An 18,764-nucleotide genomic window follows, 5' to 3' on the forward strand; every position below is an offset into this window, starting at 1 on the left:
TCCGCGAGCTCATAATTCAATAAGCATTAGCTGGGGCACCCACTGATTTTAGTGTTGTAACATTTCAGACTATAAGGAAAACAAATGCAAATGGTAAAAATTATATAGCTCGTGATCATGTGAACATTTATTGGGACACTATTTCTAAACCAAAATTGGGACTTAAAAAATTAATTGAGTTTGCATCATGCCATGTCCCGGTCCAACATTTTCAGGACTTGCCTTGTTGCATGTTGATATTGTATGATAACATAGGTTGGAAGAGATGTCATGGTATTCACAGTAAAATCAGTGGCCAATGAATTGCAAAAACAAATTACATTTTGCTTCTACCAAAATTACAAGCCCTTAGCCTCTTATGCATCCAAACAACTTCTTAAAACCAGTTTAAATCATCACCAGACAGCACATTTTATCTCTTTACTTTGTTTTGCCCTTTCAGCTGGAGAAGAAATTAGTTTTGGAAATGCTAAGTAAGCATTACTCCTATATAATAGCCTACTGCCAATATATGCATAAACTAATTATGGCAAGTGAAACATGCAGGTCTGCCATCACCTTAATAGAGACTAGATTCAATTTTTAATTCAAGAAGCAGATTAAATTATAGCACTCCTCTGGAGTGGTTGAGTCAGCAGCAACCATAGAACCTGTAAGTTCATGCATTTTAGACATAAGCCGATCTACTGAATCTGAAAACAGGCCAGGAATACTATGAGGTTAAACGGAAAACCAATTCGTGTGCAGATACACACAATACAATATACAACAAATGATGAAGTTCCACAATTGTCAATCTTCCAAATGACACCTCAAACACCATTTTTACATTATAGTCTCTTGATTATATTAGAACACTAATGTATCATACAAATCCACTTGAATAAAACCAGAATACAAAAACTTTAAGACTCGAGCTTTACTTCCTGCATTTTCATACATTACAACACCATTTCCAATGTTTGTTTTGTCACTAGATCCTGAAATGCAAGCAACTTCAAATTTCAATATTTTGATGTAAAAAGAAAATGAGAATGCAGTTCAATGTAGAGAAATATACAAGCAAGAAACTCAAACAAATTAACAAATTAGATTACAAGTAACTGCACATCATTATAATATACTGTGAGTACTTATTTAACCCGAAAAAGAAATGTCAAAACACCAAAAACACTCAACTGTTAAACTTGGCCAAGATCAAATTTCTATTGAACTTGAAGAGAATACTGTATACCTTAGATATGTATGCATTAATAAGTTAACTGCAAACATCATCAACAATCCATCAAATTTTAATTATTTTACAATCCTACAGCATTAATTAGTTATGCATGCGGCCGTTAAAACATTTAGATTTGCTAGATCTTACTAACAGCAACAACAAGAGGTGATGAATGTAATGAAAAGATAATTTGATAGCTGTGAAAATCATTACCTGTGACACTTATTACCAGATAAAGAGGCCACGCAATACCTTACTGTTTGCTAAAACTCTACATATTAACCATGCTGGTAGAAGAGTTAGGCTCACACTTGCACCATCAAGGTTGGCCAATTACTAGCAATTGAATCTTCAATACTCGAAATTGATGCTTAAGTATTTTATTGGTAGTCAAGCCTTATTTTGATTTTGTTAATATATTTCAAGGAGTAATGAGTTTGATTCTATTTATTAAATGCCAAACTCCCTTCTAAGGTGAACTTGAAGCACGCAGAATCTAAAAGCCCCTTCTTAATATCACGATGAGAAATTGCATATATAAGCACTAAAAACCAACAGCCTAACCCCCTTCTCATGGCCTGCACACCTCCCACCTCAGCCAAGCCAGGGAGCACACCACTTCATTATTGTGTAATGTACCAGCTTAAACTACGAAAATTGTCTTAAACTTAAATACAACCCAAAGCCAAACATCATTTTACAAAACCAACATTATAAATGGTAGTTTACCTGCTGAACCAGAGCCACCATAGGGGTGAGAAAGACGTGTGCTATTCTGGGACTTCTTTATCATGTGACCCAGCTTGTGGATAAGCAGTACAGCAATGTGGGCATTCTGACAACCTGTCCTAAATATACAGTTAAATTCTCCTCCAAAGCTTTTTGTCATAGCTCCAACTGGTACCTTCAGAAAACATATATACAAGACAACATAATCCACAATAAGCTCCTCCTATTTTCTTGGTAAAAAAAAAAAAAATCATTTTATGTCAAAGAAAGAAATTGCCAGCAAAGCCAAACAGACTGACTTGCTTGAGCAGTCCTTATATGTTATGAAAACAAAAACCATAACAGAGCATAAACCCCAGCAATTTGTCACTTGTCCAATTTCTATGAAAAATGTAGGATAAGATGACAAAATATATATGTTCCAAAGGGCACCCAGTAAGTGGAGAACTCAAGAACTAAGTCTGGCACCACTGTTTCAGCCCAAATTCAGCATTACAACTCCTGAAACTAAAACATCAAAACAAGATAGAATTTCAAAAGATTTGTACCCTTTCTATGCTAATTTTCCTCAAGTTTCCTTGCTGCCAAACAGAGAAATAGTCACACACAAGAGACAAATGTAAAAGGAAAAAAGGATAAAGTTTCTGGGAAAGAAAAGGAAATTAAACCCACATGAGAAAAAAAGTAGATAGATGAAAAAAGATACTTTCTGGAAATCTTTCTGGAATCTTTTTCAACCATCTTCAGCATCAGCCCCAGATACAAAAAGACAGTGTACTGGGTGGTGGTAGTGGCACCAAAGCCCATGCTACTGGCAGTAGGACAATGTCTCTGCCGTCCAGCGTTGCATGGCTTCTTTATCTGATATTGGTTTCTGAATGACAAATAAGGTGATGAGAAGTTTCTAATTAATTCCGAATTGTCAAGAATTGTATCTGTATGCTCATAGACTGAAAAAGAAGTGCATAGACAACAGGTAAAACTAAATCAATAAAATAGAAGTTTGTGCTGAGTACATTAATAATGATGATTCTGATCAACAATAAGTTAATAACACAATCAAAGATATTCAATTGATAGAAGATAGTCCATTGAAATTTGAAAACGAAAAGGCAAAATTTCCACAGCATACTAATCAACTAACTTAACAAAATTCATCATAGCCTCAGAGATCATCAATAATACAACTGAAAAAAATCATTGGCTTCATTTCAGATTTCAAAAAGGTTAATGTAGTGAAAGAAAAAAAGGGCCCAAATAAGTGGGATGCATCTATTGTATTCTCCTATGGAAACTTGTACTAGTAAATACCATAAATAGAGCAACAAAAGTGCTGATTTTACCCTCTAACATAATTAAACAAAAATGATGAACACACAATCAGTCAACAAAGTTCAATAACTTTATAGTATCCAGTTTGGGGCAACTAGCAGAAACAAAAATCACAAACTAGTGAATTACTGAAGTAAAATGGCCCTTTACATAAATTTTTTTTTAAAAAAAATGCAAGCATATGCCAATGAATTTAGAAAGAAAAAGATTCTAAAAAAAATAAAAAATAAAACTTAAAGAGAAAAAAGAAATATACAGCTACGAAAAAGTTCGTAGCGAGAGAGAGGGTAACTCACACAAAAATCACAAAAAAAACAGGTTTATCAGCCTCGCAGATTCATCACAGCTACCACTTTCACTGGAATTCCTCTTCCACTTCCTCCTCCTCCTCCTCCTCCTCAGAATCCGGGTTACCTTGACCTGGTGTACATAAATTCCCAAGCCAGTTTCCCAAACACAGCACAAGACTTCAAATTAGATTAGGAAGTTGTATCCACTTTGGGTGTGGTGCTTCTCCACTAGGTCCAGCCTCATCACGACTTTGCTTAATTTTGGTATCTAAATCATCCTCATAAGGAGCAATGCTGCAGCTGCTAGACCAAGCCTTAGTTTGCTTGACATCTTCAATGTCTTGTCCGAATACCAAGTTGGCCCCGCATTTTGTAACCTCTAAGCCTGGACCTTCAGTTTCAAATTTAACCTCAATATGGCTGAGTCCATTAGCATCGACTGGTATCAATTTTTCTTTCCAGTTCCCGAAGGAGATGAAGTCTCTAGAGGGTAAATAATACAGCAAAAGATGATATGATTCAATCTTACCAAATTCCTCGGATAATAAAAGACTCCTTGTGTCAATTTCACATCCGTCGGCGTTTACGGAACAACGAAGCTCATGCGTGAAGGTACCCAAAAAACCCATAGAACAAGATTGAAGTTGGTCAAATGGATGATGCTGGCGGAATACAAAAACAACAGACAGAACAATTCCCATCAATTTGTTACATAATAAATCTGAAGAAGGCACTTGCAGATTCACTGACATCCCCACATTTTTGTGGCTAAGCCATTTCGGAATTTCACTTCTAGGAATCACAAAACCGTAGTATTGTTCTTCTCGCTTAACGTGTCTCTGAAATGTAAAAATCACAATGCTTAGAACCTGTGTCACATGCAAGAGAGAGAGAGAGAGAGAGAGAGAGAGAGAGAGAGAGAGAGAGACCTGGTAATTAATGATATAACGTCTTAGCATTCCAGACAACACATCACTATTTTCTTGATTCGCAATCAATTTGACGCAATTGGTAAAATCAAGCCCTGGCACAAATTCGTCTTCTGGTCTTATTGATAATGTTTCCAGTGAGGTACAATATCTTGCACCAATAAGCTCAATTTTTAATGGAAGCTTTGGCAATGATCGAAGACTCGTGCAAAAATTCAACATTAGAAATTTTAGATTTGATAGTTGAATCATACTTTCAGGAAGGCAAACAAAATTATTTCCTGCTAGATTTAATTCTAATAAAGACGGCAAATAGCCAATATCATCTGGGATTGTCCGAAGATTACAAAAACTTAGATCCAATTTAGTCAAAGAGCATAAATCTGATAAAGAATGCTCTAACATTACCATGGGATCTAGACTTCTTCGTTGAAAGCTGATGAGCTTATTTGATGATTTAGGTGATAACCCTTCACATCCATGAAGAGACAGTAGTTTGAGATTTTTTAAGAGATTGATAGATGAAGGTAGTGCTTTTATAGCAGTTCCACTCACATTTAGCTCCTCCAAGCTTTCGAGATTCCCCAAATTCTTTGGCAATTCATCAATTTTTGAGCCCCCAGATAAAGTGAGAATTTTTAGAGACATCAAATTGATCTTGTTAGGAAGACTTTTGAGGCATTTGCAACCATTAAGATCCAGTTGAATAAGCCGTTTGAGATTTCCAAGAGATGCATGAATCTTAGATAGTCTTGTACAACCTCGAAGAATCAACTTCTTCAAATTTGGGGCTCTACTGAAGTTTGGAGTCTCGATCAAGTTTTGAGAGTAACTTAGGTCAATAACTTTTAATTCACCTAAAATCTGTTATAAAACAATAAATAATTAGATAAAGTCAAGCCTATATGAAATGGAATAAATTACACATTTGTATAAGTGAAAATCTTACCATAATTCCTTTCCATAGTTGTTTGATGCCACTAAAACACATTCTCAATTCAACAAGTTTGTTTGGTTGGAAATTGGTTGGCATGGATTTTAAATGATATCCATGCCATTCTAAAACTCGCAACTCATTAGAAAGATAAGTGAGGTCTTGTAAAAGTTGCACATTACCTCTAAAGAGGTCTTTTGAAGGTTGCACATTACCTTTAATGAAGTCTTTTGGATGCTGCACATTACCAATTTTTAACAATCTTAGTTTTTTCATATTTAAGAAGGCTTCCGCACTCAAGGTTTCCACTTTTCGAATAGGTGCAATTAGCATTATGCTTTCAACTTCCTCAGTTCCCTAATAACCAATGACAATGAAGTTAGAATAATTAGCAAATGATTAGAAGTGTTTGTAATAATATATTTATTCCTTCAAGTTTAGATCTAGATTAGTCAACTTACAGTATTATTCTTCAATACATGAAGGGCATCTTCATAAGAACACAACCTACTTCGTCTACCAGGCTCTTTAGGGGATTTACAACGAATAATTTCTTGACCCATTTCTTGTAGCAAATCATGCATCCACAATGTTCCATGGTCACTAATGGTTATGAGAGATTTTTCCATAAGAACACCAAGATTGTAGTCTAGACCATCTCCCATGCAATCTTTGTTCTCTCCTTTGAAAAAACATGCAATATCTAAAAACAATTCTTTCTGCATATATGTTAGTCCATCAAAACTAATTTGAAGTATATCCAAAATTTTTTTATTAGGTTCTTCTTTTAGTTTATCTAGGGCACTTTTCCATTCTTCCGTTCTTTTAGCAAACAACAAAGAACCTAAAACTCTAAGAGCTAAAGGAAGGCCTTGGGCATAATTCACAAAACCCTTAGAAAAATCCACATAATTTTCTTCAGGGTAAGGTTTATTGAAAGCTCTCCAACTAAAAAGCTGCAAAGCATCATCATTACTCAACCCCTTAGCACTATATATATCATTCACACCACATCTTTTCAATAAATGACTATCTCTGCTTGTTACAATGATTCTACTCCCTGAACCAAACCAATCATTCTTTCCTGCTAATGCTTCTAATTGTTCATCTTCATCCACATCATCAAGAACAATAAAAACCTTTTTATTACATAGTGTATTCCTTAGAAGATTGATTCCATCAGGAATATTCCATATATTTATTTCACTTTCCATGAGGATCTTCGAAAGAAGTTGTTTCTGTAAAGAATCTAGACCTCGATTTTTAGTTTCTTCTCTAATATTAGCAATAAAACTGGTAGCTTCATAGTTATCAGAAATTCTTTTATAAATTTCTTGCGCAAGAGTTGTTTTGCCTATTCCACCCATCCCACAAATCCCAACAAAACGAACACCATCCAACCCTTCAGCCAAGTATGAATCCAAAATTTCCTCCACACAAGAGTCCATTCCAACACGGTCCTCATAAACACTTGAGAATTTACAATTTAACTCACTAAATATTCTTTTAATGATTTCTTCGATAACTGTTGATTCAAGTCTGCAAAGAAAATAGCCACACACATACAAAAAAAAAAAAAAAAAAAAAAAAAAAAAAAAAAGCATTCAGCTTAAGCAAAATCTTAGCATTGTTCAGTATAATATGGCACTGTAACTGAGGTTTGAAATTTTTTTTTTTGTCACATCATATGGTCGTTAATTGAGAGCCATGTGTTTCTTTATGACTATAAGAGTTTAATGAGTTGAAAGTGCCTAATTATATTAATTCCTCTATTGTATGTTTCTTGGATTGCTATTTTCCAAAATTTATTTCATAAAAAAAATCTGCATAATTCTACTTTTTGCCTAACCATTTGCCCTAGACATTTTTACCAGCTTATCAAGGCAATTCTGCAAGAAACGTAAACTATAAAAAGGAGGCAAGCATTCAAATGAAGACATTACCGGTAGATTGTAAAAACCAAAGTTATGTAAACTCCTCAAGTGACTTGTAGAATTTGGATTACTAAGATTTTTTTTGACCTAGCAAACAGGTTGTGTTGGGTTAGGTTCAAGGTGGGTCAATCAGATTAAGGTTAAAATCGGTCATTCTAAAGAAGTTATAAACGGGTTGGGTTGATTAGGTCCGGGTCAACCCGTATTTTTTCACATGTAAAAAATAAATAAATGAACAAAAAATTACTAAATGTCGAAAATAGCAAAATAGTCAAGAACAAAAGTTAAATAATACTTAGATTCTTAAGTTTACAAAATTCAAAGTTCAAACTAATGATATCATCATCACTATAAAAGTTGGGTTCTTTGCCGTCAAGAGCCCCGAAACAACGTAATTTTGCTCTTTTAAAAAAAAATTATTTCATTAAAAAAAGTCCATAAATTAAACAAAATGTTTTTAGAATTGTTTTCTTTTAAAGAAATAGAACAATAAGCATCCATTACTCTAGTTGCATTCTCGGTTAATAGCGGTGCATCCCTTCGACTCTCGATCTCTCAAATAAAGACTTTGTTCCACTTGGAGATAGTGAAAGAGATGTAGGTTCACTTGCCATAGATGAGACTGACATTGGCAAGGATATTATGAGTTTTATTGCAAAACTTTGAGGTTTAGAACAATACTTTGAGAATGATGCAGAGATGTTATATCAATTTGAGCTACTTGATGGTCTCAAAATTTATATTATAAGCTCAATTTTTCTAAATCTTGTTGCCTCATGGTCAAATAAGAAAATAAAGTTTTTAGCAACTGTTATTTGATTCAATGTAATTATTACCTTTAGACGGTTGATGTCTTGTTCCTTTTACATGGTTTAGCATTTAGAGTGATTTCCTAACTTATCTAGTCTAATTTTTATTTTAAAAAAAAGTTAAAAAAAAAAAATGGTTAGTCACGGGTCAAACGGGTTGACCCATACATGACCTAGAAAAAAAAAGTCGGATTCAATTTTGGGTCGAATTAACATGTCGAGCCCACTTTTGGCTAGTCTATCTTTGTTTGCACGTATTGAATAATTTAGGGACTACCATGCCAAACCATGCAGAGGTTGTTGAACCAAAATCCAATTTGAGATTATAAATTTCAAAGTTTGTAATATATATGGGACAAAGAAAGTCATTGTCATATCTATTATGGGGGCAATGTTAGAGACATTAGGGTCAAACCTGTTGTAAGGCCCAAGTCTATGTGTGCATGTACTTGCTTGACAAGAATCTAGTCTTACTAGGATTAGAATAAGGTTAAACTTATAATGCTCTTTGATCATTTGGCCAAGTAAAGAAAGTAACAAGAAATAAATTTAGAAAAAAATAAAATAAAAGGTTGACAATAAATAGTATTATTCCAAAGAAATTCTTTGGCAAAAATGCAAATTCCCAGTTTTATTTTTGTCATTTTGGTCCTATAAATTCACACTTGTTGTCAACATTAGTCTTTCCTCCATTTTGTAGAGTTTAGAATGACTAATGGTGACAATAAATGTGAATTTACATGACTATAATGACAAAATAAAAAAATGAAACTTTTATGACCAAAATGACAATTGACCAAATATATCTGATCTAGTTTGTATTTTTTTTTTTAAATTAATTTTTTTTTGGTTTGAAAATTTATTTTTTATTTGTTAACAAGAGTTATGGACAGACTAACAGTAACAAAAGTATGAACTTACAGAACCAAATTGACAAAAATGAAAGTTAAAGAATCAAAATGACAAATGACTAAATTTAATGGATGTAATTTGTATTTTTGCCGAGTTCTTACCTATCCTTTAAATCCCATCCAGCAAGATCAGCAACTTTTATCAAAGCAGCTTTCCACGTTTGAACATTTCCTATGCAATCCATGAGATGCTCTTCATGCTCTGCAAAGGCTTTTGCAAAATTCCCCCTTTGATTCCGCACATCACTAGGATCCACATAGTGAAAGATAGGCAAAACCACCAATTGCGTCTTTTCCATGCACTCAACAATCTTTGTTAGTTCAATCAAGCACCACCTTGAAGAAGCATAGTTTCTTGAGAGAATAACGATAGCAAATTTCGATTCTTCTATTGCTTTCAAGAGCTCTGGGGCAATGAATGTTCCCCGCTTGAGTTTTTCATTGTCCTTAAAAACGGATATGCCTTTTCGTTTCAGACCAGTATATAGATGATCTGTAAATTTTGTGCGGGTGTCCTCACCTCTAAAACTAAGAAAGACATCGTATTTGCATCTGCGGGAAGAAGAAGAAGAAGAAGAAGAAGAAGATGATGATGGTGGAATATAAGCCATGAAGGAAATGGATGTGCAATGAGACGAATTTAGTTTACAACTTTAGGAAATTGCAGGTGTGAAAAAGCTCAAAAAGCCTTCTTAAAATAACGCTGGGCAGTGGTGCAAAGTTTTGTAAACAGCAGAAGCTCTATTATCAAAATGTTGTAAGAAATGCCTCTAGATAGCACTCTCACAAAAAATTGATTGAGAAAATTTTATGGACTTTCAAAAGACCTCACCAAATAAGTGATAGGAATGAAACAAAGTTGGCAAGAAAATAGATACAAGCACACACAAGAGAGAACACCAAGAATTTACGTGGTTCGGCTTTTAGTCTATGTCCACAGGTGACGACTAGGAGAAATTTCACTAATAAATGTGGAGAATACAAATGGTGTAACATCGGATGACGACGCAATGTTTCTGCAAGATTTTTATGACAAAAAATTGAAAAAATCTTGCATTTTTGTTGTTTGTAACTGAGGCTGAGAAGGAGGGAGAGGAAGAGATTTCTTAGGAAGAGAATGAAGAGACTGAGAAGGGCGGAGAGGGAGAGACTTGCAAAGTTGCAAGAGAAAAAAAAAGATAGGAAAAAGAGAGAACCTCTGAAGAGTCTGAACGTGTAGATGAGAGATGATTAGTTAGGAATTGGGAAGGTATAAGTCAAGGCATTGGGAAAGTAAGAGAAGTTTAAATGTGTGGATGAGAACCATTCTAGACAAGAGTGAAAAAAAAAAAAAAAAAAAGTGTGGATGAGAACCATTCTAGACTAGAGTTGAAAAAAAAAAGAAAAAAAAAAGAAGAAGAAGATAAAGATGAGAGAATTAAAAAATGGTGGAAAGGAAAAAATCAAGGACAAACCGGATTGGACTTGGGCAATTTAGGAATTTACAATTTTTTTTTATCAAGTAATTTCCTATCATGTCACTTTCTCTTCTGGTACTCATTGATATATATATATATAGCTTGAGTCAAATTAGATTATCTGCATTATTGTTTTTCAAAAAATATGCTAGTGTAATTAATAAATAATAATTTAATTAATTAATAATTAATTGAGAGAAGTAACTAATAAATAATAAATAATAATTTAATTAACTAATACATTATAAAAGACAAACAAATTAAATTATTTAGACTAAACAACAATTAATAATTTTATAATTAATAAAATAATAATATAACAAATTATAGTTTCTAAAAGACAAACAAATTAATGAAACAACTAAACAATAATAATTAATAATTTTATTAATATTTCAAATGAACTTATAGTTTATTATTTATTTTTTTGCTAGAATTATAGACAAATATTTGATAAGAAAACCACGTAATAGAAAATAGTAAATTTTATATATTTGCATATTTTTTTATTGTTGTTATTGTCACTATACAAAATTTTCTTTTTATTAAATGGTGTAATTTATATTTATTGAGAAACATCGTGAAATCCTATCAAAAAAAAAGAAAAAAAGGAAACATCATGAAAAAATTCCTGAAAACGGCGCGGAGTGTAATGGCACTCATACTAAACCCAAACCCCAACGCACCCAATCCTACAATCTCTCACAAATACAAGTTATTTTTCTTCTCTGCAATTGCCGCAACACTCTCTGTTTTTTCTCTTGCTCTCTTACACCCACAATCTGCCACACAAAGGCATATATATAGAGCAAACAATCGAAGTGTCGGAAGGCAAGAATCCACCATGCAAGAAAGTCATGCTGTTGCATTTAATGGATGTGATACCAAAATCACGCCGCTTGACAAAATCATAATCCGCAGGAGAAGTTTTGATCTTGGGCATCACCTACAGCCACCCTTAGAGCATTTACATCAGTTGAGGCAAAGTTGTGCATAATAGAAAAAGACACCGATTTTACACATTTTATCTCCAAAATGCTCCACAGTAGTCGTGCGCACGGCTATTGTAGACCTTGTATCTAATATTTTAATAATTTCTCTGTCTTCTCTCTCTTCCTTGGCTGGGTTCGTCCCCAACTTGCTGCAAATTCACCCCACACCGCCCAACCACCATCCAATCACCACCACCACAATTCATCACAATCCATGATATTCCAATCACAAAATCAATCAAAAACAAAGGAAAATCAAACCAAAAATCAATCCAAACCAAAATCAATGGAAAACTCAACAACTTAAAACTCAAAATCAAACTTTCAACACAAAACCCATCAAACCAAGCCAAAAATCAAACCCAAACCCAAACAAAGCTGCCGTCGTCGCCACCGCCATGGAGAGCATGCTACCATCGAAAAACCCATCCCAAAAACAACCAAACCCGTAAGAAAACCCAATGGAAAACCTCAAAACCCAGCAGTGCCGCCGATATAACCTTGGATCTATCGCCGGAGCCGTCAGTATGATGTTCTGTGTGGCGGCTTGGGATGAGAGGGAGGTAGAGAGGGAGAGTTGAGAAAGAGAGCACCGTGACTTTTTTAGAAGAAAGAGAGCACTGTGAGACTGAGAGATTGAGATGAGAGAGAGATATAATAATAAAATAATAATAATAATGATTATTTAAATAAAATGTAGTGTATAATAAATAAACTATGGGTTTTTTTTGTAAAAATAGAAGTGTATAATAGAAGGATTTTTTTAATGTGTGTCTTAACGGCACATAATAATTTTTAATTTTGAAAAATTATTTTTTAATAATTGAAAAGTATTGATAATTTTTTCAATTCTTAAAAAATTATTTTTAAAATTGAATAGTTTAAAGCACGCATTAATTGAATCTATAATAGAAAAAGTATGTTTTTTACGTAAGATAAGCAGAATATACACTGATGTAATTACTCTTACGTGGCTAGATTGACAACGCATGCATTTCTTGTCTACTTCGACTGACACAAAGTGTGAGTGAGACAGAGGGACCGGCAATCACGGTCAAACAATTCGTTTTCTATTAGAGTCGTGCGCAAGTAGCCCTCCTATTCAGTGACTTTTGTTGTAGTCACGGACACAGTGCTATACTGATACATAGCCATAGCAACAGTAGTGATGGTGCATTGCCCACTCACAATAAAACAAATATGCAAAGTTGTTACTACCATGAATGATCATGGGTAAGATATGGATCGGGTATATTTATATTTTATTTAAAAAGTTTACTCATAGATATCCAATTATCAATATCTATTAATATTCATACTCAAATCTTACTCGAATATATTATTCATAGATTTCCATATCTTACTTGAAACCCGAAACTCATTTAATTGTTTTTTTAATCCAAAACATTTTAATGTAAAAACTAACCAATCTTAAAACATTGTATCTGCTTCTTTTTTTTTTTTTTTTGAGATACAGATAGAAATTTTATTAGATAAAAAATTTTTAAAAATAAAATAAAATTAAGAAGCAACATTTTCCTCAAGAGTAAAATGAAGGTCAATGTAACAGTAATAAAAGTCACTTTCAGGCTTTTTTTATTATTATTTTTAAATACAGGTTTTTTGGATAGGAAATCGAGGAATTCGATTGACTGCCCTTACTAGTTGCATTACAAGCTGAAGGCAGAGATGGTGAACTATCCACTGGCATGCAACAATTGGTTTGACTACTGAATTTTGTTGGACAAGAACAATCTGCCATCAAAGGGATTCTCGTGCACAATCCAATTTCTTTGCAAATGAAAGGAATATCACACTTTTCAACTGGTCCCGCAAATTCTAGCATCCATTTATTTCTCACAAAGCTGCTTATGCTAAATCTGCCTTCAAAACCCAACTTACCTATCCGAAATCCCGATGGACCAGTGAAAACCACCTGAATTACAACCTTGGATCCATCACTTGCAAGCAAATACAAACCAGTACCATTCATCAACATCAACGATACTGCTCCATTGGAGTTTTTGTAAGTCTTTGTATCCATGGACAATTTCCATTGCAGCACGACATCACTGTCAGTAAGCTGATATTCCATTCCAGTGATAGGGTGGTTTTTTTTTTTTTTTTTTTTTTTTTTTTTTTTTTTTTAAATATAGGTCGGATTTGGATAATATCCATATCCTACCCGAACAATTCAGGTAATATCCATACCTTACCCAGTTAAGCTCTACCCATGAAGAATCGGGTATTACTCGAAACAATTGGATCGGGTAGGGTTGGATATCCATTACCCAATGGATATGGCCATCCCTAGTTACTACTTTTCGATTCTGTCCTTCACCAATGTAAGGTCACTCTTTTTTTAAAAATAAATAAATTAATAATAAATCAATCTTTTAACAAAATCAAACAAGAAACTTCCAAGCAAACAAAAATTTGAATAATTTTAATAACACACCTAATTATTCACAAATTGCCTTTATTCCACAAGTTACCTAAGGGTGTGTTTGGTTGGAGGGGTGGAAAAGTGGGAGGATAAAAGAGATTTTAATTTCCCTCATTTTTGTTTGGTTGGGAGTGAAAAAGTGGAAGGATGAAAAAAGTGAGTTTGTATAAATTTACTCATATACCATTGTTAAAAAATGATGCACAATTAAAAAAAAAAAATGACAAGCAATTAAAAAAAAACAATCACCCAAATTTATTAAACAATAAAAATTATGTCTAGGAAAAAAAATAATGTCTAATTAAAAAAAAAAATAACACTACATACAACCCAGAAAATCAAAAGAAAACAGGATTAAAAAAAAAAAAAAAGAGTAGGCATCGTTCTCAGAAAGTGGAAATAATAATAAAAATAAAAATAAATAATGCCTTAAAAGGAGCAAACACCCAGGAAAGCAGGTAGAAGAAAAAAAAAAAGGAAAAAGAAAAAGACAATGGGACGAAATTAGTGCAGTGGGCAATTTTGTCATTTACCCATAAAACTTCTCCCACACTATTTTCTCTCCATTTTGGAGAGACAAGTTTTAGGTGGGCCCGGGTGGAAAATGCCTGGGCCCTACCAAAAATTTCCTCTCCCTCGCTCCTTACCAAACAACACCCTTTCTCATTTTCTCTCCTATTTTCTCTCCAAATTTTTCTATCCTCCCTAAAATCCACCCATCCAAACATAGTGTAAAGGAAACACAAAGTAAGACAGACATGCCTTTATTGGATAAAATATGTCACGACCCAAACCTGTACTTCAGGATTTAGAGCATGACCGGCATGTTAATATCAAGTTTACCTCAACATTAACACGAACCAACCTGATCTGAAAGTGCTTATCAAGAATTTGTTTCTTGAATTCCTGCTTATTTTCTAACATAAAACCATAATATACAAAAATGATGAAAACCTGAAATTTCATTTCCTTTGAACTTGGAAAGATTACCACTTGGCTAAAATGTCAGGTATTCATGCAAATATTACATAGCTAAACGTTTAGCAAACTCTTATTACAAACCTAACCCCAAAGACATACAATCGGGGTTTAAAACAAACTAAGATACTGAATTACATCTGTGCTCAAGAATCAAGTACATCTTGATTCATCCTATACAACAAAAGAGCTAACTACTGTATAACAAAAACTAACTATACATTCTAAGAAACGAGAAAACACCGAATCCTTGCCACCTCTAATACTCTCGCTGCTTCCAAGAAGAACCTGTGCACTGAAATATAAAAGGGTGAGCTGCGAAGCCCAGTAAGGTTTTTAAGCTCCATGGGCCCTTGATAAGAATGCATGTAAATCATATATTTTATGGATATGCCAACTTTGATAAAATAGTCTTCCTACTGTCTTATTGTTCATAAAATAATTTTGAGCTTTTAGATGAACATACTTCATTTTCCTTTCATATAAATATAAAAGGACATAATAAGGAACGAAACCATAGTTCAGTAACCTTATCTTTGAATAGACTATAAATACTTTATCATAACTTCTCATTAAACTTATAACACATTTAATATACCTTTCTTATCGTCATACCCTTCTTCTAATTTCCAAATAGCTTAATAGCTCATTTATAATACATATTAGTTAATCCAATTGTAAGTCTGTCACAACTTTGGGAGGCTTCCAGCACAGAGTGCCAGGCATCCAGCATTCCCCACAATGCTAGGTCATTCCGGAATCATATCATAATACATCTTTTCAACCATGGGGTAGGTTGACGTCCTCCACAAGTTGGTTGTTACCAACAAGGGCGGGTACAGCAGAGCCAGTCCCACTTATAATGGCCAAACAGAATTTCCATGGAAATGCCAGTACTATAACCCCTACTGGCTGAGTTCAGATCATAACAATGGAATAACCGTAAATTATATTTTTCTGATAACCTTGCTTTTACATAAACGTTTCACAACAGTAGCATATCCACTTCATTCTTAAATATCATGTTCGTGATATAAATAATAGCATCAATATGCTAAAATTATTATGTATATAAGATTGAACAACTCACGAACACATAGTTTACTTAACTCATGCTTATACGTAATATCTCTAAATAAAAACTTTAACGCATAATACTTTTTTTTTAAATAATCTTTTTGCTTATCAAAAGCACATATCTCAAATCCCTTACCTGAAAGCCAAGACGCGAGAGATAGTACAAGAGGAGCTCAAGTGTCCGTGTTCTCGTTCTCGTCACCTAAATGAGAAACCAAAACTTATTATTGACAACCTCTTCCTAAGTATTTAAACTTATACCCCAATCATATCCTAACTCTCAAACTTAAGAAAATCTTAATTCCCATCACAATAAGTTCCCCAAAGCATATGATACAATCATCAAACACATTATGCATCCAAACCATAGAGAAACCAAGGCATAAAATTTATATATGATTCAAACATACCAAAGAATGAGCATATTAAATTATAGCTCAAAACATTCAACCTAGCTTCAAAATTAAATCCACAAAGTCAGAGTTATACTACCCTGTTTACTGGTCATTGCAGCAGCAAAAGCCCCATTTGTAAAATACGAATGGCTGCTAAAACACATCCAAAAGTCATGAAATTTTATCTAACTACTCCCGTGTATGTCCAGTGTATACCATAAAAATTTCGGATTCAAAGCATAAAACCATGATTTATTAAAAATCATACAGACAACAACGTGTTCAAATCTGTCCTGGCAGAAACTCATGCAACTCAGAAATTACACCATTATTTTTATACTCATCCAAATACTGTGAGACCACTTCCACAACAACCCTACATGTCTTAGGGTTCATAAAAACTACTCCTAGCATCCTAATTCACAAAACATGATTTAATACAGAATTTTCTTTTTGTAAACATCAAATCTGTCACAGGGACAGCTTCAGTGCATGTTCTTTCTAAAATCATCAACAAATAGCAATTGGCCTTAATTTCATTTGGGTATTTTTATACCTATACAATACATATTAAAAAAACCCTAATAAGCATCCAATAGCTCATAACACCATCACTCTTTAAACTTACAAAACAGACTCACAAAACAGAACAGAGGATAAAAATGAAAATAAACAAACAATCATACTATTCCAAGTACACAAAATCAGATGAGCTTTAACTTACTTACCCACACACTTTGAAGATGAAACCTTAGTGTTTAGGCTCTTAATCTCTCCTTAGAGAGAGTTGTCTATGATTTTTGGTGAGAGGGTGAAAGATAGTTACAGCCGTGTGAGAGGGGAAGAAGAAAGAAACCAGAATAAAGAAGAAGGAGAAGAGAAAGAGTGCTGAACTTTCTGGTTCCAGCAAAAGAAAAGATAAAGAGAGACTTTTGGGGCAGCCAAGAAGATAAGGAGTGGACTTTTCTGATTTATGTGTGTGTACCCGTGGAAAATTGAGGGGATAACTTCTTGGATGTTCTAATGCTTGAGAAAGTCAAGGAAAGTGGCTCTTGGTGAATTGCATGGCCGGCCAAGCCTTGGCCTTTGGTTTGTCAACTTGCATGTTGCTTTAGTATTAGTTGTTTTGAATTCTCATTGGTTGCATGGGGTGAAATTTCCACAATCACATTTCATGCAATATATGCCTAATTAAAACACCAATTATGCATCATACTATATATATATTATATATATAATAGAACTAGCCATTTCATTTATTTATAATCTTTAAAAAACTAAAGCTTCATGCACTTAAAAGTAATTAAGATCATAATATGCATATAAACCCATAAAATTAAATAGGTAATTAAGTTGGGGTGTTACAAAATACAAAGGTGCTAAAGTGGGAACACAATGACAAATGCACCATCAAGCATATAAGATTGTTCTAGGTGCTTCTCCTTACACCTCAAGGCTCAAAGGCTAAAAGATGTTGCATTCACGAAAAAAAAAAAAAGAAAAAAAAAAAAGAAAAAAGAAGAAGAAGGAATTGAATGTTCTTTTATCATTTTTTGAATAATTCAGAAATTTCTATTGATATGAAATAAATCAATACAAATAGAAACATTCAAAACACTGAGACTTCAGCCAGTCCACTGCAACAAGGGCATCTACCCTAACATAAAACTCCATACTCAACATGAAGCAGTGCTGCACCATCCCAACATCAGACTATACTACAGCATCGGATTGGTGCTAATCATACCCAACATCCTGTTTTGCAAACAAACTAATCACAAAACCTAGCTACTAGCAAATTTCAAGCAAAGGTCTTGAAGGATGGAATGAGGTACAAACCAGTTACGATAGAGAACTCTGTATAGGATAGAGTTGCAGCCACTTCCTTTTAAACATATCACCCTAAACTTGACATCTTTTCTCACACGCTTCACTATGATTTCCTCTGTTTTAACCTCTTTTCCAATTCTCCATGAATTCTTGAGTTTCTTTGAGACCAAATATTGATAGATAGTAGGCTTCCAAACCACTTTGCACAAGGAACTTATAAGGTTTTTGAAAGCTCAATTAGTGTGAAAACACTACTGCTTGCTTAGACCTCCAATTTTAAATTATGGCTTAATTGTTTTACTTTAACTTGTCTAAGTATGGAACAAGAGTTAGCATATGCAATAAACCAGTAATACTACTCTAAGCCATAAGCAAGTACAATGAGCAATAAATGCAAAGCTTAAAGAGTAGGGAGAGAGATGCAAAAACAGATAACACCAAGACGTGTTATCAAAGAGGAAACCAAGGTACTTGGCAAAAAACTTCTCTGCGGCCCTTT

General features: G+C 33.8%; 1 protein-coding gene and 1 long non-coding RNA gene across 9 annotated transcripts; both read right to left on the reverse strand.

Annotated features, from left to right (window-relative positions):
* Positions 1-699: 699 nt before the first annotated feature.
* On the reverse strand, positions 700-10,320 carry LOC112031536 (disease resistance protein RUN1). 8 transcript variants are annotated; one of them, XM_065770354.1, is made up of 9 exons: positions 9,193-10,320; positions 5,898-6,975; positions 5,452-5,793; positions 4,503-5,366; positions 3,580-4,412; positions 2,624-2,825; positions 2,500-2,532; positions 1,952-2,126; positions 700-980 (listed from the first exon to the last, which is right to left on the reverse strand). In XM_065770354.1, exons 1-5 carry the CDS (start codon positions 9,699-9,701, stop codon positions 3,753-3,755), a joined length of 3,453 nt encoding a protein of 1,150 aa, XP_065626426.1. In that variant the 5' UTR covers positions 9,702-10,320; the 3' UTR covers positions 700-980; positions 1,952-2,126; positions 2,500-2,532; positions 2,624-2,825; positions 3,580-3,752. The 8 variants fall into 8 exon arrangements, with proteins under 8 accessions (XP_065626426.1, XP_065626427.1, XP_065626425.1 ...); XM_065770355.1 differs by lacking the exon at positions 2,500-2,532 and having other exon boundaries at positions 2,658-2,825; XM_065770353.1 differs by lacking the exon at positions 2,500-2,532.
* Positions 10,321-14,929: 4,609 nt separating this feature from the next.
* Positions 14,930-17,431, reverse strand: LOC112023287 (uncharacterized). The gene is made up of 2 exons (XR_010627744.1): positions 17,164-17,431; positions 14,930-16,242 (listed from the first exon to the last, which is right to left on the reverse strand). It is a non-coding gene; the product is annotated as an uncharacterized LOC112023287 (long non-coding RNA).
* Positions 17,432-18,764: the final 1,333 nt, after the last annotated feature.

The sequence above is a fragment of the Quercus suber genome, unplaced genomic scaffold (genome assembly GCF_002906115.3).
Source record: "Quercus suber isolate HL8 unplaced genomic scaffold, Cork oak 2.0 scaffold_30, whole genome shotgun sequence".
Classification (NCBI taxonomy): domain Eukaryota; kingdom Viridiplantae; phylum Streptophyta; class Magnoliopsida; order Fagales; family Fagaceae; genus Quercus; species Quercus suber.

Excerpts from the sequence above, each read along its gene's own strand:
- LOC112031536 (XM_065770357.1), bottom strand. The coding sequence starts at position 9,701 with ATGGCTTATATTCCACCATCATCATCTTCTTCTTCTTCTTCTTCTTCT. Across the intron at positions 5,794-5,897 it reads ATGTATTGAAGAATAATACT|GGAACTGAGGAAGTTGAAAG; the intron begins GTAAGTTGACTA and ends ATTGGTTATTAG. Across the intron at positions 5,367-5,451 it reads AACTATGGAAAGGAATTATG|ATTTTAGGTGAATTAAAAGT; the intron begins GTAAGATTTTCA and ends GTTTTATAACAG.